The sequence below is a fragment of the Cavia porcellus genome, unplaced genomic scaffold, assembly GCF_034190915.1.
Source record: "Cavia porcellus strain 051 isolate PalLab524CR breed Dunkin Hartley unplaced genomic scaffold, mCavPor4.1 scaffold_3, whole genome shotgun sequence".
NCBI lineage: Eukaryota > Metazoa > Chordata > Mammalia > Rodentia > Caviidae > Cavia > Cavia porcellus.
In genome coordinates this window covers 119,245,854-119,270,427 of record NW_026947486.1, presented here as the reverse complement: position 1 = coordinate 119,270,427, position 24,574 = coordinate 119,245,854, and the positions used below count along the sequence as shown (strand labels likewise).

Below are 24,574 nucleotides of genomic sequence, written 5' to 3'. Positions count from 1 at the left end.
TGGAATCCACAAAGCCGGGGTGGCTTCCTGATTCTAGCATAAACCAATGAGGTGGTTCCCTAGACCCCTTCCCTTTCTAAGTCTTCACTTCCTAGTCACAAGTCAGGGCTAACAGAGACCAGAGACAGCCCAGAGCAGCTAGAGGACACATGGGAGGTGCTGGGCGGAAGACGTTTCTTAAGAGAGCAAGACCGACCGTGGCTCTGGCAACTTGGAAGCATCCTCAGGGAGGGGTCTGTCTGTGCCTCTATAAGACAGAGTAGGACGGCAGTGTCCTGGGCAAGGACTCAGGAATATTTCTGCCCCAATGGGTCACTTGTCTGTTTGTCCCTTGAGCTGGCAGCACCCACCTAGAAGAGCTTCTCGTAGCAGTTCCCACAGTGGATGGTGTCACGGTGGATGTAGATCTGATCCAGGAGGTCACCCATTGGCTTACTGCAGATGCCACACTGAAAGAGAAAACAAGGTGGTGGTCACCGTGCCAGTGGGGCAGGTCAAGCAAGTGGAGCAGGAGAGGGCCCGCGCAAAGTGGGCAGGCAGATGCGTGAGCTGACAGCACATCCGGGACTTTCCAGAGACAACCGCACATGGAAACAAACACACACAAACAACGAAGCAAAACTCAACCTCAAAAACAAGCAAAACTGAAAAACCACAAAAACTGGCTGGCAGAATCATCGCACAGTGGTCAGGAGCCTGATGTCAGAATTCAGCCTTTGCTCCACTGTTCATTAGCCAGATGGACTAGAGTTACTCCAAGCCCCAGCCTCCATGTCCTTGTCTATGAAAGGGACAAAGGATAGGAGGCACTGCCCAAGGTCACCAGGAGCACTCGGGGACACAGACGACGAAGAGCGCTTAGTCTAGGGCCAGGCACCAGCGCTCAGCGACTGCCAGCGGCCCTGCTGTTGCAGGAGAGAAGGTGAGGCATTACTGGTGATGTGTGAGGTCCAGAGGAAGGTGACGGTAGAGTCCCCTGAAAGGGAAGGACCTCTGCCCAGCGCACCCTTGCAGCATCACGATGCTCAGGTACCCCTCTGGGAAGGCCAGTCTCAAACCTAAGGCTAAGTTCTCTGGCTCTAGCTTCCCAAAGGGTGCTGGGAAGGGCAAAGAAAGCCCGGGAGGCACGTCCACGGCCCTTTGCTCACTTCTGCCAGGCGCCCTTCCAATGGAAATGGGGCACATGGGGCACCCTTTTACTCCCGGACTCCTTTCTCCTGGCAGTGGTCCCTCTCAGTCATGTATCGTGATTCTGTCATTTTAATTAATGTGAACCAGGCTTGAACTTGCACTGAGGTGGCTGACAGTGCAGACCCATTTGGTGTCACCTGTAAGCAAAGTGGGCCTTCAGGGGCTCCACACCCTGGACATCAGAGATCCCTAAGAGCCACCACCATGTGGTGACCAAGGGTGTAACACTATAAGTTAGACTCCCCCCTGGGAGGGAAGGAAAGCCTGAACTAACATGAACCGCCCTGGGCAGCTTTTCCTGGGATGTCCTTGGCTCTGATGCCACAACCATGACCGCCACCTTCAGTTCTACATGGCTCTGTGACCTTAGAAAAACGGTACCCATGGAAGTGGCTATCAGGCCCTCTGCTCACCCTCCGAGAATCCCCTGTACGTCCAAGGCCGACTTCAGCTCATGTCCCACAGCCTGAAACCAGCCCTGTGCACCTCTCACCTCACATCCCAGGACCTCCGCATCCAAGAGCTCACCACCCTCCCCTTCTCCTCCCCCCATGCGGCCATGATTCCCTCCTCTCCTTACAGTTGGCGACCATGCTTTGCACGGGCCAGGAAAACAGAAGCAACTGCAAGAGAAAGTCCCTCACTAGTGGCCAGAGGGGTCCTCTGGTGGACTCCAGGTGCACTGAGAATAAAATCTGAAGTCCATGTCCTCCAAGGCCTACAGAAAGTAATCCGCAGATACCTCTGTGACCGCATCTCCTACCATTCATTCTCTCACTGGCCAGCCTAGCTAGAAATGTGTGCTGCTGCCCCAGTGCCTTTGCACTTGTTGGCTTGGTGTGAGGAAATCTTTCCCAGAAGCCACTTCAGTCTCAGTGTCAGTACTAAGCCCTGCCCACACTCACTCAGTCTTGGGGGCCCTCAAAGCAGCACCCTCCTTTCTTACCTTAAAGCAATATTCATGGCAGCAGATACCGAGATGCTCTAGGGTGATCTTCGGACAGTCCTGGATCTCACGGCTGCAGTAAGTGCAGACCCCTCCCATTGTTCTATGAGATGAGGAAGAAGCCGGCAGTCAGGCTTGCTGTAGGCCTCTGCGTTACCCCTCCAGAAGGGTCCTGGGCCTCACAGCCCCTCAGGCTAGAGTTTCAGGTACAGACCTCGGGCTGACTATCTTCCCTGTCCTCTGCTTTTCCCCTCAGACAGGACCTGCTGAGCTGCACCTCTGAGCGGACCCTAAGGCTGAAATGAAGGGTGCTTTCTCTCCGGAAATGCGGGCCTACTTCTGACAGGACCTGCGGCCGTATCAGCTCCCCTCCAAGGCCCTGCAGCACCGGGACATCCTGGATGTGCCCTTCCACCCTGCCGCTGGACAGAGTCCACTCTCCAGGCTTCATAGTGCCTAGCGCAGCCTGCTCCTCCCTCCACCACTTACAGCTCACGGTTTTGTACACTCATGCACGTGAGCGTGTGAATGACTAGGGCTGGCCCTCCCTCCCTCCCCGCAGGCCAGGGTTCACCAGTAAGATTTGAGTGTGGAGCTGCTGGGACAGGGAGCAGAGGCCTCTCCTAGGGCCTGGATGTGGCTGGGTGGCAACAAGACAGGGGGTGGGACATTCGTATCTCTTTCCTTTCCTCCAGGGTCCTGGGAGGAACCCCCTAGTCTTAGCTCTCTCGCTTCCGCCCTTTTTTGCCCCGGCCCAGCAGTGGCCTGTGAATGTCAACCCCAGGCATTCAGATCTGCTAAGTGAGAAGGCACAGCAGAGCAGACACCGCCCCAGCCTGGGAGGCCGCGTGACCTAAGGCTGGTGACTCCCCTTGGACTTCCTTCTTTCACTGGAACCTGAACATATTCAATCCCCAAGACTCTGTGCTCTCCTGCTCTAAGAGTTCACAAATAGGGCTTTATGAGAAAGACCACTCTGCACCGTCCTGCAGCCTGAGTCCTACGTCTCTTTTCTGTCTTCCTGACCACAGCAGCCTAGTACTCCTTTTGATTTTTCTACCCACCATTCTGTTTTGTGGTTGCCTTTCTTTTGACATTAGCTCACACGTGTGAGCTAATTAAGCAACCAATTAGGGCCTAATTCCGGGTGTCTCTGCTGCTGACATGAGTCCCCTGGGCTTTCTGACATCAGTTCACCTCTTTGTAGCCTTTTATGTCTACCCTGTGCTCTCAGCTGTATTCAAAGGCTCTCACTGCCACAAGTGTGACATTCCTGTAAGGGAGGAATCAGCCTCCCCTGGGCCCTGAACCACATGGCAGAGCTGCAAACAGCCTGGACACTGCGAAGCAGTAGGCAAAGGCAAACAGAGCAAGGAGGCCTTCCTGGGGTCTCCCCCACAGAACTGGGGACCCACATGAAGAAGGCGGACATACCTCTCGGGGTGTGGAGTGCCGTCATATGGGCCTCTCTTCTGCGGGTCATAAGAGTCCTCAGTGCTGCTGACACTGCGAGGAGTATAACGGGGGAGGAAGGCAAAGGACGGAGGCAGATCACTGTCACATCCACGCATAGGGGACGGCCCGCCAACCACCCCTGTGGCTCCAGGCTGAGACACAGCTTCACTGGAGAGCCTAACTGCAGCCACAGGAGCTGATACTGAGGACACGAACTGCTCCTGAAGTGCTCTTTCATGGGGGACAAAGAATGCCCACGTGGTGAGAGAGGTAGCAAGGCAGAGAGATGGCAAGGTGTCCTTGGACAGCCACCACTGACCATGGCCAGCGGGAACAGCAGGGCAGGATATAGCAGTCACACAAAACCATGAGTGTGGAACAGAACAAGCTTTAGCCGGGGCCCCTGAGCCCGCCCTCTGTGGACCCTGGAGAGAAAAGCGTCACTCAACACCATGGGGGACTATGTTTGGATTTCTTTTTTCTTTTTTTCTTTTCCTTCTTTCTTTCCTTCCCTCCTTTCTTTCTTCACCATTTTTGGGTGGAAGTGTTGTGGGGTTCATTTTTCCTTTTTTCCTTATTTTGTTCAGTTTTTAAAATATGGCTTCTCATTCTTTTTTGATCTCTTCTGTTACTTTTACCTAATTCTGTGAATTTTCTTCTACTCCGTTTAGGAGAACTGGATGCTGGGCCAATTACACTGCAACCACCCCGCCTAAATTAACAAAGGGAGTGGGATCTTGGGACAGAGACAAAACCCTAGTGTCACCATGCCCACAGCGTGTTAATGAAAAGCAGATACTAACTAAAGAGAACTCCATACTAGCGAGGAAGTCTTTCTACTATAACTGGCCCACAAAACTCTGCACAAAAATTTAAAAATTAAACTAGTGGAAACATAAGAGGACACTACAACAGAAGGCCTCCAAAAACTCCCAACTCCCACAAAGTCAATTCAGGAATATCAATGGGAGAAAAATCAAAAGTCCAACAACTAAATTAAATGAAATGATAAAAGAGAAGATTAAAAAGCAAATCACTAAGGTTCTCAGTGAGATCAAAGATCATACAACTAAACAGATAATGGACTTAATAAACAAAATATTAGTAAGCTTTAAAAAGACACTGATAAAAAGCTAGGCGACTGAACAAAACAATGTCAAATATGAATGATCAGTTTAGCAAAGAATCAGAGTCCATGAGAAGGTAATAAAAAGAAACCGAGGACATAAAAATTTCTATTGAATGTAGTGGACAGTTCTCTGTGGAGATTTCTTGTTGTTGTTGTTATTTTGTTTTCAATACCAGGGATCAAATTCATGACCTCGCACCTGCGAGCAAGGCACTTGTGCCGCTAAGCTAAATCCCCAACTCCACTCAAAGATATCTTAAAAACAACAAGAGAACATGGAGAATGGTTCCAATATCTCCCAGACAATGAAAATAAGACTAATCTAAAATTAAGTGGAATTAGTGAAAAACCAGAGGGTTACCCAAATAGCATACAGATTCACTAACAAAAAAATATAAGGAATGGATTTTGGATCTTGCATGCAGATTAAGTGAGGCATACAGAACCCCAAATTGCAGTAATCAGGAAAGAACTTCTCCACAAAAAACAGTCAAAATCCCAGAAGTGTAACAAAGACAGAAGCTTAAAAGTTGTTAGCAAAAAGTAAAAAATCACTTATACAGGTAAACTCATTAGAATTACAACAGATTTCTCAATACAAACCTTAAAGGCCAGGAAAGCTTGGAGTGAAGAGTTTCGAGCCCTATAGAAAACAACTTCCAGTGCACACTATCTTTCAAAACTGACAGAAGCCAGGTCTGGTATCATACTCATACATCTCAGCACTCTGAAAGCTGAAGCAAGCGCATCACTGAGAGTTCAAGGGCTGGCATAGTGAGACTGTCTTTTAATGACAAAGGACACCTTAAGAAATTCATTAATATCACACTGGCACTACAGAAAGTTCTCAATGATATCCTAGAAAAAGACAAGCCAAAAACTCAGCCAGGGGATTAGCTGAGTGGCACAAGCAGCTGCCTGGCAAGCACAAGGTCAAGATTTTGATCCCTGGTACCAAAAGAAAAGAATGCCAAAAGCTCTAGTAGAATGACTATAAGGCAGGGTCAGCAGTTAGGCAGAAGGTAGAACAAAAGCAATAGGAAAATCATACAAAGACAGGATAAGTATTTTTCAATAATACCTCTCAATGGGAATGATCTCCACTCTCTAATCAAAGAAACAAAGTGGCAAAACAGATCAAGAAACAAAACCCAGCTGGGCATGGAGATGCATGCCGGTAATTCCAACACTAGGGAAACTGAGGTAGTAGGTTCACCATTAGTTTGAGGCCAGCCTGGGTCACACAGTGAGCCCAAGGCTAGTCTGAAGTACATAAGGAGACCCCTCTCAAAAACAAAACAAAACAAAAAAGTTGGGTGTGGTGGGGAATGTCTGTAATCCTAGCACTTGGGAAGCTGAGGAAGGAGGATCCCCACAAGTTTGAGGCCAGCCTGGGCTCAAGGCCAGCCTGCACTGCAGGCTGAGTTCAAGGCCAGCCTGCACTACACAGTGAGACCCTGTCTCAAAAAGCAAGCAAGCAATCCAGGCAGCCCAATTATATGCTGTATACATTAAAATTCACATAATCCAGAAAGAAATTTACAGTCTAAAAAATCAAAGGATGGAAAACAACATTCCATGCAACATGAATCCAAAACCATTTAGGAGTAGCTATTACATTTTCAGACAACATTGGTTTCAAGCCAAAAATTATCAGAAGCAAAGAAGGTCGCTACACATTGACTGAAGGAACAATTCAACACAGAGATAACAATCATAAACATGCATGCATCAAATACCAGCACATACAACTTCATAAAGTAAACACTACTGGACATAAAAGATCAGATAAACTTCAGTGCAATCATAGTGGGGGACCTTAGTACCACAGTGCCACAAATAGGTCAACTAGACAAAAAAATCAAAGTGAAACAAAACCTTCAAACAAATGGACTTAATAGATGTCTAAAGAATATTCCACTCAATGATAGAACACACATTCATTGCAGTAACAGACCATATGCTAACCTACAAATACGTAAGTCAATGCAAGAAAACTGAAATTATAATTTGCATATTATCAGATCATAGCCCGATAAAGCTAGAAATCAAAGGCAGTAAAACACAACAAGTATGCATGTGCATGGAAATTAAACAATAAACTTCTGAATTATCAACTGGTGATAGAAGAAATCAAGGAAGAAATGAAACATTTCCTAGAATCAAACAGTAATACCAGCACAACATACCAGAACTTATCAGACACAGGGAAAGCAGTCCTAAGAGGGAAGTTTACAGCTGTGAATGTCCACATCAGAAAAACAGAGCAAGCCCAAATAAATAATCTAATCATGTACCTCAAGGTGCTAGAAAAACAAAAATAATCCAAATTGAAACCAAGGAAGATAATTATAAAGATCAGAGTGGGAGTCAATGAAATTGAGACTAAACAAAATACAAAAATCAGTGAAGAGCTAGTTCACTGAAAGAATAAACAAAAGAAACAAATCCTTACCCAGTCTCATTTAAAAAAAAAAAAAAAAACCATGAAATCAATACAATTAGAAATGAAAAGGGTGAAATCACAATGGACACCACTGAAATCCCTATTAGTGGCAGACACTTTGAAGACCTGTTGTTATGGCTTGTGTTTAAATGTTCCCCCCAAAACTCATGCAGTTATGGAGTCAGGTAAGTCCAGTGTTTGTGACTGGTTCATTGTCTAGTGCTGGGATTGGCAGTGTGAGTGCTGCACCTGCCCAGGGAAAAGGAACTGACATACAATGTAAGGGAAGGAAGGAGGCACACTTTCCCCTTTTGCCCTTTTTGCTCTTGTCATTTGCAGCCACGCCACACTGCCTTGGAGCCAGATTAGTATAGACTGAGACCTCCACATACTGTGAGCTAAATAAACCTTTCCTTCCTTAATCTTGGGTATCAAGTATTTTGTGTCAACAATGAAATAAAAGTAACAAAGACAACTGTTCACCAATAAATTGGAAAATTCAGAAGGAATGGATAAATTCCTAGGTACAAATGAACTACCAAAACTGAACCAAGAAGATACAAAAACCCTGAATAATCCAATGACACGCAATGAAACTGAAACAATAATAAAAAGTCCAACTAAGAAAAGCCCAGGATCTGATAGATTCACTATTGAATTCTACAAGAACTACCAGGAAGATCTAATAATTCTCAAAGATCCAATAATTCTCAAAATCTGTAACGAAATTGAAAGAGAAGCAGCACTCCCAAAGTCATTCCTGCAAGTTAGCAGTACCCTGATTCCAAAACCAGAAAAGGACCTGAAAAGACAACTGCTGGGCAATCTCTTTAAATAATATAGATGCCAAACTCCCCACTAAGGTACTGGCAAACCATCATCAAAATGCAACAAGTCACTGAAATTACACTACATCATGACTAAGTTGGCTTCCTTTCAGGGATGCAGACATAGTTCAATATATGCAAATCAATGAAAGCAATATGCCACATTAACAGAAACAAAGACAAAAATCACATGATCATCTCGATAGATGCAGAAAAAGCCTGTGACAAAATCCAACATCCATTCATGATTTTTTAAAAAACTTAAGAGCCAGGGATTTAGCTCAGTGGCATAAGAGCCTACTTGACAAGTGCAAAGTCATGAGTTTGAGCCGCAGTACAAAAAAAAAAAAAAAAAAAAAAAAAAAAACAAACCCTGAAGAAAATGGATATAGGAGACCTTGTGTCAATCTGATAAAAAATCCCTCTCTGACAAACTTACTGCCAACATCATATTAAATGGGGAAAAGCTAAAAGCTTTTCCTGTAAAATTAATAACAAGACAAGCATGTCTACTAGCACTACTCCTATTCAAAATAGTACTCCAAACATCAGCTGGAGAATCAGGCAAGAGAAAAAATTAAAAGGGATATGTATAGGAAAAAAATTAGTCAAATTATAATTTGCAAATGACACGATCTTTTATATAGAAGGCCCAAAAATTCCACTAGAAGACTCCTAGAAGTAATAACCAAATGCAGCACAGCGGGATACAAAATTAACACCCATAAGTCAATGGCATTCCTGTACACTAATAATGAACTCACTAGAAAGGAATTAGGAAAACAGTATGTTTTCCCAATAGTATCGAGGAAAATTACGCCTGTGATCTTAGTATTCTACAGATTGAGGCGGGTTGGATCACCACAAGTTCACGGCCAGGCTGGGCTACATAATGAGTTCAAGGCCAACCTGAACTGCATAGTGAGACTTTGTCTCGAAAACAACCCAAAACTACAAACAAACAAAAAATATTTCAGATGTACAAAAAAAGCTCATGAAAATAAACATACAAGTCAGGCATGGTGGCACACACCTGTAATCCCAGTACTCAGGAGGCTGAGGCTGGAGGACTGCCATGAATTCGAGGCCAGTCTTGGCTACATGGTGAGTTTAAGGCCAGCCTGACCTCCATAGGTGAAATCGTGTCTCAAAAAGAAAGGAGGAAAAGTTAAATATTTAGAAATTAACCTAAGCAAGGAAATGAAAGACCTCTATGACAAAAAATTACAGTGATGTTCAAAAAAAAGGAGATTGAAGGGGACATCAGAAAATGGAAAGACATCCCCTGTTCCTGGACAGGCAGTATTAATGCTGTCAAAATGGTCATACTCCCAAAACTGGTATACAAACTTTTAAAAATTCCAATAGTATTCTTCACAATACTAGAGAAAACATTCCCTAAAATTCCTATGGAACAAGAAGAGACCTAGAGTAGCCAAAGTGGTTGTGAGCCAGAAAACCACGACAGGGGGCAAAGCTACGATGATAAAAATGGGACGGTAGTGGGTCAATGCTACAGAACAGAGGAGGCGACCACACAGCAGATACACGCAGCCCTCTGACCCCTGCGAAAGGGGCCAGAATCATACCCTAGAGGAAACAATCACCTCTTTCACATATTGTTCTGGGAAAACTAGCTCTCCACATGCAGAAGACTGAATCTAAAACCACATCTCAGGCCACATACTAAACCGAAAGCAAGGTCAGTCAAAGATCTAATTGTTCAGACAGACACACTTACTTACTAGAAGATCAAATAAGGCATGGGCACAGGCAAGGACTTTCTGAACAGAACCCCAGCTGCATCAGAAATAGCACCAAGCACCAACAAATGAGATCACAGCGAAATGAAAACCTTCCGCACAGTGAAGGAAACAACCAACAGAGTAAAGACATAACCTATAAAATGGGGAAAAATTCTTGCCAGCTATTCCTTGGGCAGAGGATCAATATCTGAGACATCTAAAGAACTCATACAATCAGAACCCTCAAATGAAAGAACCACCAAAAATGATCAACTGAAAAATCAGCACAGAGCTTCCTCAGAAAAGGTAAAAGTAGAAATTCCATTTAATCCAACGAGTCCATTCTAGGGAAAGACATCGCATTGCAGTGGTATGTGCACACTCATGTTTAGAGCAGCACATTCCATAGTAGTTAAATCCTGGCAGTGCCTAAGCGTCCATCAACGGATGGATGAAGTGAATGTAGCACAGTGGAGTACTACTGTGCTAGAAAGAAGGACAGGCTTGAGTGGTTTGTAGGAAAATGGATGCACTTTGAGACCAGAAGTGTACCTGAAAGAAATCAGATACCTAAGCTTCAATACTGCATGTCTATTATACGAGAAACCTGAAGTTTAAATATATTAAAGTGCAAATAAAGGATAATAGGAAATAGGGAGGGAGGTATTTTGCAAATGGGAAGGGAACCAAGAGATAGACAGAAGGGTTAGGCTGGGACAGGGAAGGGAACATAAAAAGCATTAAAATGTTTATGTCCACAGACAGGCTCTCCATTATGAATGTAATCATTATGCACTGAAAACATGTACTGATACTTTTTTAAATTGGCGGCGCACGCCTGTAGTCCCGGGACTTGGGAGGCTGTGTGAGGCGGGAGGATGGCTGCAAGCTTGAGGCCAACATGGGCTATGAAGTGAGTTTAAGGCCAGTCTCAACCGCATAGTGAACTAACCCTGTCTCAAAAAGATAAAAACATTTTCTCCTAAATAAATACTGCCAGGGAGGGATAGCTAACTAGCTACAAGCCCTGGGACACAAGGTGTGAACAAAATTTAAATTAAACAGGACGCCCTCCCCCGTTTGAACACACTCATCTCATCACTGTCGCAGCAGTTCTGGAAGTGCTCTCTCCACAATGGCTTTCGGAGGCCTGGTGGGAACGCAGTGAGGGCTGAGCACCAGCCTGCAGAAAGGTGGGCTTGTCAAACATGAGGCTGTGTCCCCACCCAACCAGCTCGCTAGATCCGGCACCGTGTGACTTCTGTGTCTTCCCCAAAGTCAAAGTGATCGTGACAGTTAAATGCTTTCACTTCATCCAGCCATGAAAGTGCATAAAGACATCATGAAAGACGAGTCCAGCACTGTCTGACGCAGTGAGAGAGTAACAGGCTAAGTATGCTTAGTATGGGGAGAGCACTTTGAGATGGACTAGTGACAATCTGCCTTGTATTGTAGTAATTTTTAAACAAAATAAACTGTAATTTACTACTTTTTTTTAACCAGACCTCATACCTGTTAATGCGGCCATTTCCTAGGGAGCTGTGTGGTGGTCCTGAGAGGCTAAGTGACCCGCCCATGGTCATGCTCTGAATAAAGGACAAGCTAGATTTGAAGCTAATGTGCTACTTTCTTCTTAGCATTAAGCTCATGCCTAAGCTTCCTAGAGGGAAAGCAAAAAGCGAAACTGCCATGGACTATGAGATTTTCACTGTCCACTAAAAAAATCTGCAGGGTTTTCATAAGACATATTTGACTGATTGCTAAATTCTATTGTAAAACAGGGTCAGTTGTCAGACTCTAAGAAAGCCAACAGACTGGTGGGACTCGGAGAGGCAAAAGCAGGAGATGCATAGTTCAGTCAAGTGAACCCCGGAGAGGCCGGCAGCAGCTGGCAGTGCTGGCACTCCTGGCTGTCCCGGGGGCCTCGCATACATCATTCCCATTACTGCTCATCTCGAACTTTCCCGGACATGGTTACAGAGACGCATGACAGATGAGTGGCGCCAGGGGACGCAGAGGGGTGCTAATGGGTCTGTGGGTTCTTTTTGGGCTGAGGAAAATGTTCCAGGGTTGGACAGTGGCGATGCTGCTTGCTTGTGTGAATACACAAACATCTCTCAGATCAGCCCCTTTAAACGGTCAGTCAGAACTCGGTCTGCTGAGAAGCGTCATCCAAGGGAGTGCAGGTGAGGATGCTGGGGCAGAGGGGCCAGCTGAGCCAGCCTGCCCTTCACCCTCATGCTCCTGCCCGTCATCCCAAGGCCCACAGAGAGCCAATCTGGACAGCCTGGAGGCCCAACCCTGGTATAAGGCCGGCACACTGCTCCAGCTACTAATCCCATGCCGCTGCAGCGAAGCACCGTGTTATAATAAGCATCTCTGCCTCAGTGTGTTCAGAGTGGGTAGGTGGTAGGGCACTGAGGTGACATGGAGGTACCCTGCCACATAGCACCAGAAAACAAGCAGGTGAGAAGTTGAACAGTGAGGAGTGACACACAGCTAGGCACTGTGGGCAGCTTGGCACGATCGGCCATGGCTGCCCTGAAGCTATCCGGGAGCCGGCCCTGCACGAGGCTGGCTCAGAGCCTACTGCGGGAAGCCGAGGCAGGGAGAGCTTGGGTCTTGGCCTTACCAGCTGTGCAGGGTGGACGCCGGCCTCCCGGAGGACACCTCGCTGGCATTCACGTACTCCTTCACGAAGAGAATCCCTCTGCTGCTGCACACACAGAATTTTACCAGGTGACGCTGTGAGCCAGGGCCTGGCCCCCAAGAAGGGCTCAGTTACACACACACACACACACACACACACACACACACACACACACACAGAGTCCCCCATGAAGGAACCACAGAGGCTCACGGGGAGGCATCCAGGTGGTCTTCTACCTCCCAGAACATAGTCCAGCTTCCAAAACCCAAGGGCAGCTGCAGATACAGCTTCGGGCCCTGGACTCAGGCTGGCCCCTCAGCCTGCGGCTGCAGCCATGTATAAGCTACAGCTCTAGAAAGCAGCTCCCTGCGGTGTGCTCCCCTCCATGCAGATCAGGCCTCAGCTTCTCTGAGGAATTCTGCTGCTGGCAGCGGAGGACTCTCGGGTTCCCCTGGGGATCAAACCCAGGGCTCTGTGCATGCTAAGCAAGTCCTCTGGCATTTGGCTACTTCATCCAAGCTCTTTACTTTTTATTTTTAATTTTGAGAGAGTGTGTCAGGAGCTTCTCAGAATGGTCTCAAATTTGTGATCCTCTGTTTCAGCCTCCTGAGCAGCTAGGAATGCAGGCCTGTACCACCACAATGGGCTTTGGCTTCCTAACGGGATGTGGAGAAGGGTGAGGGGGATTATGTCGGAGGAACTAACACCGAATTATGTGGTCACTCGGACAACGGGCTGCTGAGAGTTGGGAAAGCACTACGGGGGAACAAGAACTGGGACTCTTCCTTCCAGGGAGGACCCAGGGAACCCCTGTAGTGCCCACAGAAAAGTTCCCAGCAGCCAGCTCGCCCTCCTTACGTGCTTGAGCCAGTGTCCAGTTCACTCAGCGGGGCCGGCATATAAACATCATGCTGCTCAGAAGCGGCAGCGGCGCTGACGGTAGCAGTGACCACACAGCTTGTGGGACTTCTCACCCTGAAAGGAAAGGAAGAGGCAAACCTGTCAACACAGAGACCTGACAGCTGCCCAGGCCAGGACGGGGAATTCCAGCCTAGCCTGGAGACTGCCACTTCGAGGGGTTTAAATGAATGCCAGCTTCTGCGCAAGGTGTCTGTGCATCTCTTGACATCTGTCCTGCATATTTCTTGCATCTGTCCCTAATTTCCATAGGGACCAAGTGGAACTACTTGCTCTGTAGAAGTGGCCCAGTCACCATGCATCAGTGGCAAGACTTCTGTCTTCCAGTGTTACCCTGAACTCCCGACTGACTCAGGGCTGCTGGGGCGTGAGTCGGGAGGCACAGAAGGGAAGACGCTGTCTAGCTTACCTCCTGCCCCATCCCGTGGAGAACAACGGGGAGCAGAAGGCCAAGGAGATGGCCCAGTGAATGTGGTGCCTATGAGTGGGAACCTCCCATGCGCCCCGTTCTGGAGGTGTCCGCCAGCATCAGAGGTGGGACACAGATGGACAGGGTGGATTTTCTGCCATCTGCAAGCCCAGGTTTCAGGCCTGAAATCTGACCTCTTAGGCAGCTCGCAAGGCCAGGACCTAACTCTGCTGCCCCCAGGTATCCGAGTTAACCACAGAGGCCTGGTGCCATCCAGGGCATTCGGTGGCACCACTCCTGACTATCTGTCTGTCCTTCCCAGCTCGTGTTTGTCTACCTTCCAGCAGTTTTGGGCCACTGCCATGGGTGGACATTCCCGGGGCTCAGCTAAGCTCTGCGACTGGTTGACTCAGGAGCATCACCCCTAGCCAAAGAGTTCTGCACCCAAGACCACAATGAGTTCACGACCAGCAAGAAGGAACCCTGGGGATCTAGCATCCACCTGCCTCTCATTCTCACTGTGTCGCCTCCACCACACTAAATGGCCCAAGGCTCCCCAAATGGGCCAAGCTCTCCCATGGCTTTACAGGTAACACCTCACTCCCACGCTCACACTGTGGGGCGTGTGAGCCTCCAGCCTCCAGAAATCCCCTCATTCTGGCCACTCCCCAACCAGTGTGCAATTCGAGGATGTAGCAGAGAGACTGAAGAGGCAGGCTGGGTGGGAGAGAAAGTTCCATGGATACCTGGAGACAGGTGGAGACAGAACGCACGCAGGGCCAAAAAGTGACACAAGAACTGCTAACAAGAGGAGTCAACAGTAAGCAGGAATGCAGCACCCCGTGGCTCATGTCCAGAGAGGGCTCAAGGGGACGGAGAATCGAAGGGGCAAAGCTACAAGTAAAACTAAAAACCCCATGGCGCCTCCCACAGGATGGCAGCGTCAGCACCTGGGCCCCGAGCTGCCTGGCCCTCACAGGGAGACACGGCGCTTGCCTGCAGCCCGCAAGCCCTCGAGGCCCTGCTCCCGCCTCCACTCACCTCACCTCCCAGCCCGCAGCCACACGGCCCATGGTTAGGCCCTCTTCCCTCTCTCCACATGTGGCCTCCGCTTACTAATAAGTCAGGCAGCTGAGTGTCCTGTTAGGACATGGGGCCAGAGTGGAGGCGGGCCTGAGGGGTGACCGAGAGCGTGCATTCCTGTCCTTGGCACCTTCCTTCTCTCTCTGCTGCCACGGGCTAAGCTGTCCACTATGTCCTCTCACAATGCTATTCCTGCCTTGGAGCCAGCAGGCCAGGGACCAAACCCTCCGGAATAGTGGGCCAAAATAAACCTCCTTTAAGTCACAAGTATCAGCTGTTTTACCCCACCTACAGGAAAATGACTAAGACAGACACACAGATAGGCCAGAGGTCACAGCAGGTCGGTGGGTCACAGTCAGGTAAGGGAGCAGGAAAACAGCCACAAAGCACAAGGAATGGGAGAACCTTAGATTACGCCCCATCCTGCTTCGAAGCCGAAGCCTTTGCTACACTTCATGCTGGGCAGGAGTCAACCGTAGGCTCCTGGGAACCAAAGGTATGGAAGGCAGAAAGTTCTTTCAGAGATGGAGATTCTGTTCACAGGCAGGAATGCGCTGCTCTCATCAAATCACATCATTCTCTCTTGCCCTCTCTATCCTGCTCCTGTATGGTGCACAGCTCCGCGGCCCTGCCAAAGAGCACGCTGCAACCGACCCAACAACTCCTGCATCCCTTGGAGGGCTGCCAAAGTGATTTGAGATGTGGGACAGTCTTAGGCTGCTTTAAAACTTATTCTCAATCCAGAGGATAAATAAAAGACAGCATGGAATAGGGAGACACAGTAGACCTCGGCAAATGGGAAGGGGAGAGAGACGGAGGCCAGGGAAGGAGAGACAGGCAGTATTTTAAACAGGAAAATGTATTATCATATACCAACTCCCACATGTACTAATAACAAAAAAGAAAACCTCAGTTACTCTCTACCGGGGAAAATTAAAATATGTAGTAAAATAGGTTTCAAACAGCAGTCACTGGGGGCCAGGGATTTTTAGCTCAGCGGCAAAGTATCTGCCTGGCAAGCACAAGGTGCTGAGTGTGAGCCTCAGCACCAAAAAAAAACCCCAGTAGTCAACATGATTTGGCACAGACGGGCATTGCTCTACTGAGGCCAGGGGTGAGCAAGCGGCCACCCCGGGAGACAGGAAAACACAGGCAGCGGCCGGAACCCTCCGTTCCCTGCAGCATGTCCTCCGAGGCCCCGGGCCCCTCGGGGAGTTTCCTCAGGCGGCTGCATAAGCCCAGGCCCCCGAGGGCAGGCGAGTTACTGCCGCAGCGCTGCCCTTGAGCAGCCAGCCGGCGGTGGTGGAGGGGGAGCATTAGCCACTAGGCAGCCCTGCTTCACCACCTCAAGTGTCCCATTCACATGAGGCCACGCGTTCTTCTGAGACCTTCCAACTACACGAATGGCGAAAGCGCCCCCTACTTCTACCCTGACCCAGGTTTTCGGCTCCAACTGGTTGCTGGAGCACATGGTTCTGGGCTGGCTTTGGTCTAGCATATGTCTGAGCTGCAATATGTGGGGACCTACTCTGTGGTGCCAGTTTCTGGCCCACTTCTCTCTGACCCATAAACACTCCTGCCTGAAGAGGGCAACAGACCTGCCGTGTGTGTGTGTGTGTGTGTGTGTGTGTGTGCACTGCAATGTGGTCCCCAGCATAGCCCGACCTTACCTGCCAGCACTGCCACTGCCACCGTCATCATCACCGCCTTCTGGATCGCTGTGCTGCTCCAGGCCACCCACAGCTCTGGGCAGCGGCAGCTGCTGCTGCTGCTGCTCCTGCTGATCAGGGACAGCAAGGTCCCCCTCACCACACCCCAGGGTGCTGGCCACACACTTCTCCTTGTCCACAGTGGGGGCACTGAGGAAAGATAGACAGCTGTGGCGGGGACGCCCTGGCTCATCACCTGCATGCCAGTCGCCGCCACCCACCCAGGCACAGGAGAGGAGCCTGGCAGTGGCCTCCTCTAGAGGACTCCAGGACCACTGCGCTCTTGTCCCCGCAAACAGCCAAGTATAGCACACCTAAGACTGCAGGACAGTGTCAAGAGTTATCTTCCAGCTGGGGCACTCCAGCACGCTCCTGCTCCTCTCCTAACTGTCATCCCTCCCTCCCCTAACCCTCCCCCATCCACACGCTTTCTCCAAAACCACCTCCACTGCCTCACTTTCAAGGGACTTGGGATGACCTGTGCACACAGCCCAATGGAGACCAGGAAGAGCAGTGACAGCCTGGGAGAGGCCGGCCCATGTTGGATCCCCCAGTCCCCGAAGTCTGGTTTCAGGGCAGCCTAGCGGAGGGTCCCGTTTCCACTTCCCAGAGCACTGGGAAATGAGTGTGCTCCTTCCCTTCCCTCAGCCAGCATTCTGCACAAACTGCTCCTGCTCCTCGAGTCAGCTGCGCTGGTGCCTTCCCGCCCCTGCTCTGTACAGCAGAGACACTGTCACAGTGCAGCCTGGAGCCCCTTCCCACCTTGTGCAGCCAGGTGAGTCACCCCATCTTGGGCCGGGATATCATGGTGTAGGGACAGGGGTCACAGGTGCAAAAGGGAAAAAATGGGCTGTCATGACACTTCAGTAAACAAATGAACAGAGCATCTTACACAAGTGGTTTTCTGCCTCAGTAGTCAGACTCCAGCTACTAGAAAGACAAAGGGAGAGACAGACAGAAACCCACACAGGAAGGCACTGGTAACACAATGAACAGAAGAATGTCGCAAGCATAATCGACAGCACAATAGGCAGGTGGCCAGGAACATGAAGGAGCAGGGCAGGCAGCCTCCGCCAAAGCCACTGGCTGGCTGGAAAGGAGGTAAGGAAGAGCCACCCAAGGGTTCTTGCTTAACATGCAAAGCACACAGGTCCCCTTGGCTTAATCACAAACTCTAAGCTACCTTCCCCATGACAACGGGCCAGGAAGAACACAGAGGTGCCCGGGTGAGGGTCAAAGATAGCCAGAGAGCCAACCAGATGGCAACAACACCCAGGCACCCACATGGGAGATGGGACTGTTCCTAAATAAAAAGGACCCAAAGACACCAGCACACGGGTATTCACTTTCTGATGCGCCCTTCCCTTCCAGAGTAGCTATCCTCTTTCTCAGTCCTTTCCCAAATAAACCATCTTCTTCCATTTCCAACTCTGCCCTCTAATTCCTTCCTGAAGCTGACAGTGTATGCTGCTGGTGGAAGCCTGCTAGCTGCACTGCAGCACAGCAGCAGTGTGGCGTGGTGTCACTGTGAAGGCACCAGCTGACACCAAAGTGACACTAGGAATGGCTATCAATGCGGCTACTCTGTAGGGCATCACAGACTGTGGCAGGGACAGATGGCTGGTGCAGCACCCTTAACATGTCCCAGACTTACCCTCTTGCCCCTCTTTGGCTATCTCAGTGAATCATGATGCCAATTTTGGAGGTGAACCATATAGCAGGAGACAGAGAATCGGTGCATTCACCTGTTTTAATCATTTGGTGGTTTTCAGGGCTGAGAAAGATGGCTTGGGACCCGCTGAGCATGGGATGGTGGCAGGGTCCCTAGCACCCAGTGGGAGCACACCCCTTGAGCCTGTCTCTGCCATCGGCGGTTTCCCCTTGCTCCTAGGGAGTCTTGAGCTGGAAACCATGGTGAGTTGCCACTGGGAGGGCAGCCGAGCACCCGTTTCCTACTTTCTCCTTTGCTGTGATCACACTACAGACAGGCTTCTTTCCTCCCACGGGCCCCTGAACTGTGGCTCGCTGCTGCTTATGCTGCCTATGTAAGCATTAAAATGCAAACACACACCCCTCTGCACTTTTAAATTGCTTTCTCCAGTCTGAGCAGAATACTCTTGAATGGAAGTCTTCTTGACTGTTTCTGAGCAAAGCCTCATTAACCTTTGGCTTCTTCTGTTGAGCAGTATTTTTTTTCTGGATGTTTTCAGTTTAAGAGCCGAGCTCCCTGCACAGAAACACCCTTATCTCTTCTCAGGTAGGGATTTACTAATTTTTGAGTTCTGGAGAGCATTTATTGTCCTTCTTGATTCCTTGCCTAGGGGTTGCATCAGGCAGTGCTAGCAAACCTACAGCTTGTGTGCCACAGTGAGCTGTCTGTTATCACTGAAAACTCTAGACGGTTTATCACCAGCCTTCGGTAAGACCACCAGCTTCTCAGTGGTGACTGCAGAGAGATGCCCTTTAGCTCCCAGACCACCATTATGTACAGAACTTTATAGAAAGAAGTTGTTCCTACCTGGCTCCTTCATCTACTTGCTGCTTTTCTCCCACGGGGATCGCTCAATCTGCAGGTGTTCCTTCTCCCCATCTCCTGCTGCTACAGTTTATTATGGGATGCCCTCCTGAAGCCTCATGTGCTCATAGGTGAGGCTCTGGAGAGGTGCTCAGGTCCTGTGTGTGACCCCCAGCAGTGGACCAGTTCACCGAAGGGCTTACAAACGCTAGATGTGATGCAGAGAGGTGAAGACCAGTGGGCGTGGCCCTGGAGGGTCTGTCTCCCTCCTCCTCCCTTGATCCCTCTCTGTTCCCTGCCTGCCATGCCATGAGCTACTCCCTCTGAGCCACTCCCTCCTGCATGCTGCCCTGCTTTGGAGCCAGCTGGCTATGAACTGAAGCCTCTGCACACTGTGAGCCAAAATAACCCTCTCCACAGCCTGGCTCCTCTAAGAGATGCCCTTCCCCTTTCCTCCTCCCTCTTTTCACCATTATGGACCTTCCTTGCAGTGACTTGAACCTTTCATCTGTCTCCCTCCAATACCTCTTCCTCCCTGCACCACCCCTGTGGGCCTCTCAATGGCAACAGCCACTAGAGTTTGCAGCTTCCTGACCCACTGAGGGCTTGTCAGGGGTGAAGGAACCCAAAAACCATCAGCAGAAGCTGAAGCTGACCAGAGACAATGGGTGTGGTACCCGCTTAGATGGGCACCCAAGCCCCCCAGAGGTCTGCATGGTGCCTCTGGGGCGCTCTCCCCACACGTGGTCAGCAGTATCCATGAGGCTGTACCTGAGGCCAGGGGAAACCTGAAGTGTCCTCTGCCAGGACAGGGGACTCGGGCCATACGTTTAAATGCTAAATTAACAAATATTCATTCATACCTAAATCCCTTTTTTTTTTGTTTGTCTTTTTGAGACAGGGTCTCACTATGCAGTTGAGACAGGTCTTGAACTCACTTTGTAGCCCAGGCTGGCCTTGAACTGCCAACAATCCTCCTGCCTCAGCCTCCCAAGTGCTAGGATTACAGGCATGAGCCACCACGCCTGGCTCTAAATCATTTACAAGTAGGGTAAAATACTTACTTTTACTCATCTAAAATTTACACAAGGGCTGATCAAAATGTATGGTGTGTGCTTAAATCTTTACAGTAGAAGACCCGTGGCCACGCATTTGCCTCACAATGCTGCCTCTCACGTCAGACATGTGCCAGTTTTGGAAGCATCTCTGGAAGTCCTCTTTCATGAGTGTCTTTATGAGGCATGATCAAAAATATGGTGAATGCCGCTGAAAGTGCCACCCAGTGGAAAAGAAAGGCAGGTTCATGAACACATGACGTGGTGCCTGCATCCACCTTCTTCACGGGGTCTGGCACCATGCAGCTTCCGACTCTCCCAAAGTTGCAATGGTCATGCAAGGGGAATGTTTTGAATCCCTTCAGGACATTGAGACAGCCATAGCAGCACAATGCAGGACACTCAGATAAAACGACTCCAGAGCTGTTGCAGAAAGTGGCGAGAATGATGAGACAAGTGTTTTTGAAGCCTGGGGGAATACTGTGTGGAGAATGGATGACAACACGTCTTTCACTATAACACATTTAAAATATTTAAATATTTATAGAAGTTTTATCATAACTCAACTATTTTTGCCCCTCATTTTATATGGTATAAAGAAGCTACACTTGGATCTATGAATAAGTATGTCCATTTGTCTACAGATGAACTGACAATCATAGCATGTCACTGTAAAAGTTATGGGATGTAAAAAACAAAAAGTTATGGGATATATACTCATATGCTTTACTAGTGTGCCACAAAGGACAGCGTCTGACAGCTCGAATCTACCTGCCTCTGGACAAACACAGTTGGCAGAAACAGTGTCCACACTTCAGGAAAAGAAAAACGTGTGCAAATATTTTAATATGCTTATCTGTGGGGGACTCCAGAGAATGCCGTGCATCACAGAAAACCCCTACACTGCTGACCCTCGGAGAAGCAAGTGGAAATGCACGCGCACCAATCTCAGTGACCAAGGTGAGCGACCCACACAGCAGTTCACCGTCCTAATCGATGTCTGCAAGTTCGTGGCCACCACTCTGGGCAGCTCTTGTCATTGTAGAGGCCAAAGGGAGCTTGCATTAATCTCACGATGTCTCCATAAATGACATATTAAAGTAGTTACGTGACATTTTCTTTTCCTATCTCAAAAACATCAGACACCCTCCCCCCAAATTTAAAGACCCAATCCAACAATGAGTATCTGAAATGGACAGAGACTATTCTGATAAAGAAATAGAAACAGCAAATAAATATATGAAAAAATGTTTGGCATCATTGGTCATTGGAGAGATGCAAATTAAGACCACACTGAGAAACCAGCTGACCCCAGAAAGAAAGGCTACTACCAAGAAATCCACCAGTAACAAATGCTGGCTTCTCTACTGTTAGTGGGAGTGCAGACTGGTGCCATCCTTAAAAAACTAGGACTGGGGCCAGGGATTTAGCTCAGCAGCATAAGCACCTGCCTTGAAAGTTTGAGGTCGTGAGTTCAATTCCCAGTACCAAAAACAAACAAACAAACGAACAAAACCACTAGGATTGGAGGTCCCAGTGGATCCACGTATTTCCCTTCTTGTTATTCACATGGAAGAATTAAAAGCATCACACCACAGTGACATGTGCACCCCCCATGTTTACAGCAGCAATAAAACAGCCAAATCTTGTAAACAGTCCAAATGCCCATCAACTGTGACTGGATGAAGATTCCAGTTTTGTTAATACAACGGAGCGCTGCTCAGCCATGAAGGATAAACTTGAGACATCACAGGTCAATGGATGCACCTAGAGACTACACGCTTAAGCAAAATAAACTGGACACACGTGTAAATACTGCATCATTTCTCTGCTGTGCGAAACCAGAAGTATAAATAAGGATCAAAACAGGTATTTGAAATGGGAAGAAAATGTTCACATGTGGAGGGGAACAAGGGAAGTTGGAGTGGAAAAGGCAGAAGGGAGTGGTAAAAAATGAGAAAAAAAAGGAAAAAACGGAGGAGAGGTGGGTTTGAAGGAAGGGAAGGGGAATCTGGAAAAAAAAGAAACAACTTATACTCTGTACAGGTACAAATTCTCTGTGATGAATGTCACGGTTATATTTATCTAAAATGTCCCAATCAAATCTGATTAGAAGACAAACATTTTGTTTTCCTGAAGTGTATATACATTTTGGTGGGCTCTGTAAACATTATTAGTGGTTAAAATTATATTCAATTATATAAATGAGATTGCTATAAATAGTAATACAACAGGGAAATAACACTATCCCAGGTATGCAATACATATTTTTGTGAAAAAGGGCAACTTTGTTCTAAATTTAAATAGGTTAAAGTATGTAAGACAAAATGTAAATGCATAATTTTTAAATTATGAGTTTTACAACAAAAGAAATTTATGTTTAAAACTAAAATTTACTGGGCATACAGGATTTGCTTTTTAAAAGAGCTACAGTACCAAATATTTTACCGATGCATATTTACAATTTGGTTTTCTCTGTTAACCAATTTTCTTGGCTGACTGGCCGTTTTTGTAGTGGTATTCAAAACTAGGCCCCGCACTTGCCAGGCAAGTGCTTATGCTGCTGAGCTGTAACTCTAGCACGGCCTGCTCTTCAAAGAGTATAGTATTTCCTTCTGAGTAAGCTATCTTAAATTCAAAGATTGTATATGTTTTTAAGTAATATCCTTTCTTTTATATTGCCTTTATTATGTCCTTAATTACTTTTTTAGACTTTTCAATTTTAAAGTTGCTAAGATTCTTCATAATAATTTTAACTTACACTTACCTTAAAATTTTTGTTACTTTTATCCAACATATAACTAAATATTATTTCTCATTATTCCATAATCCTATTTAATCAAATGTTTCCAACCTCCTGACATTTTACTTTCCTAAAATCAAATTGGGAACATATTTACAACTAAAACTGACTAAGATCTCTCAGATCTGAACAACTCCAAAGGATTTGTTCTCTCATCTTGCAATGAGAGAGACAGAGAGACAGAGCGAGAGAAAGCGTGACAGAGAGAGAGATGGATGCTGAAAACAATCAGGTTTATTCAATACTGTATAAACTGCATTGTCAAATCCAAACATACTAAGCCTTCCTTAAAGGATTATGTTTAGCGGGGCATGGTGGTGTGCGCCTGTCACCCCGGTACTCGGGAGGCTGAGGCAGGAGGATTGCCGTGAGTTTGAGGCCAGCCTGGGTCACACAGTGAGGACCTACCTCAAAATAGACACAAAAAATTAATTTTAATGAGTAAAACATTATTTATATAAATATTTGAGAAGTTATATACAATTACCAAGTCACTGCCCAGGCTGTTTCTAGCTACTGGAAATCTGCGGCTGCTTGACCTGATACTAGACTACAACCCAATGCTTCCAGCAGTAATTGCAACCGTTTTCGCAGGGTTAAGTTGTGTATGAGTTTACTTCTTTAAAGAAGTACAAATGGCCACTAAGTACATGGAAAGTGCTCAGCATTTCTGGCCATTAGGGGAATGCAAATTAAAACATCACTGAGGTTTCATCTCACTCCATGAAGAATGGCCACCATCAGCAAGAACTCAATAAACTTTAGCTGGGCGTGGTAGCACAGGCCTGTAATCCCTGCACCCAGGAGGCTGAGGCAGAAGGATCTCCCCAAGTTGGAGGCCACCCTGGGCTACATAGTCAGTTCAAGTCCAACCTGGACCACATAGTGAGTCCCTGTCTAAAACAAAAGAAAACAAAGCTTAAACAAAAGTCCACAACTCAATAAATAACAATCATTGGTGAGCCTTTGGGGAAGGGGGTTGGCATCCTTCCACATTGTGAGGGGTAGTGTAAACCAGTACAACCAGTGTGGAGAGTTCTCAAGAGACTAACATTAGGAATTCCTCTCAGCCCAGCCAGCCCCTTCTAGGTGTCTTGGCTGGAGAGTCGAAGATACTGTATCACAGTGATGTATGCATCCCCACGTTTCTAGCAGCAGAACCCCTAAGTGGCCTATATGTCCCCAAACGGGCGAGCAGATAGAGAGCGTCCTATCACACAGAATGGACACTAGCGAAGCTAATCAGCCATAGCCAGGGTACATCTCGGTCACTCTCAGGAAAATGGGCACCTTTAGACCGGAATGCTGAGTGAAATGAACTGGACACACGAGCTCAAATACTGCATGACTTCTCTCACAGGAGAAACCGGAGCATGAATAGAGAGAGGTAACAGGAAAGGTGGAGATGCATGTTTTCCCAAGCGGAAGGGGGCTACAGATGGGGAGGGGCACAGACAAATTCCCTATGATGAGTGTAGCCCTGACGCACTGCCAGCATCTGCTTCCGCTATTACTAATAACAAGACCTTTCTTTCTTTGTGTCACACCCAGGCGATGCGGGCATAAGGAATTCCGCTAGTACAACCCACATGTTCATGGCCTTTCCCTACGGCCACCTTGGTCCTGTCCGGCTGCCAGACCTTGTGGCATCTAAACCCTCTGCCACCACTGCTGATGAAATTTTATTAGAATG

The 24,574-nt window shown here is 47.8% G+C and overlaps 1 protein-coding gene across 10 annotated transcripts in view; it reads right to left on the bottom strand.

Moving 5' to 3' along the window:
- Window positions 1-24,574, bottom strand: part of Znf185 (zinc finger protein 185 with LIM domain) — a 58,127-nt gene that overhangs the window by 2,274 nt on the left and 31,279 nt on the right. For 7 of the 10 annotated variants that reach the window (XM_063246544.1, XM_013151501.3, XM_013151502.3 and 4 more), the window contains 6 exons: window positions 16,470-16,658; window positions 13,248-13,364; window positions 12,372-12,455; window positions 3,572-3,643; window positions 2,138-2,240; window positions 351-449 (listed from right to left, as the gene is read on the bottom strand). In XM_063246544.1, the coding sequence (XP_063102614.1) occupies window positions 351-449; window positions 2,138-2,240; window positions 3,572-3,643; window positions 12,372-12,455; window positions 13,248-13,364; window positions 16,470-16,658 (664 nt within the window). The remainder of the gene's footprint in view (window positions 1-350; window positions 450-2,137; window positions 2,241-3,571; window positions 3,644-12,371; window positions 12,456-13,247; window positions 13,365-16,469; window positions 16,659-24,574) is intronic. The other 3 variants (XM_013151496.3, XM_013151503.3, XM_063246545.1) reach the window with 3 other exon arrangements.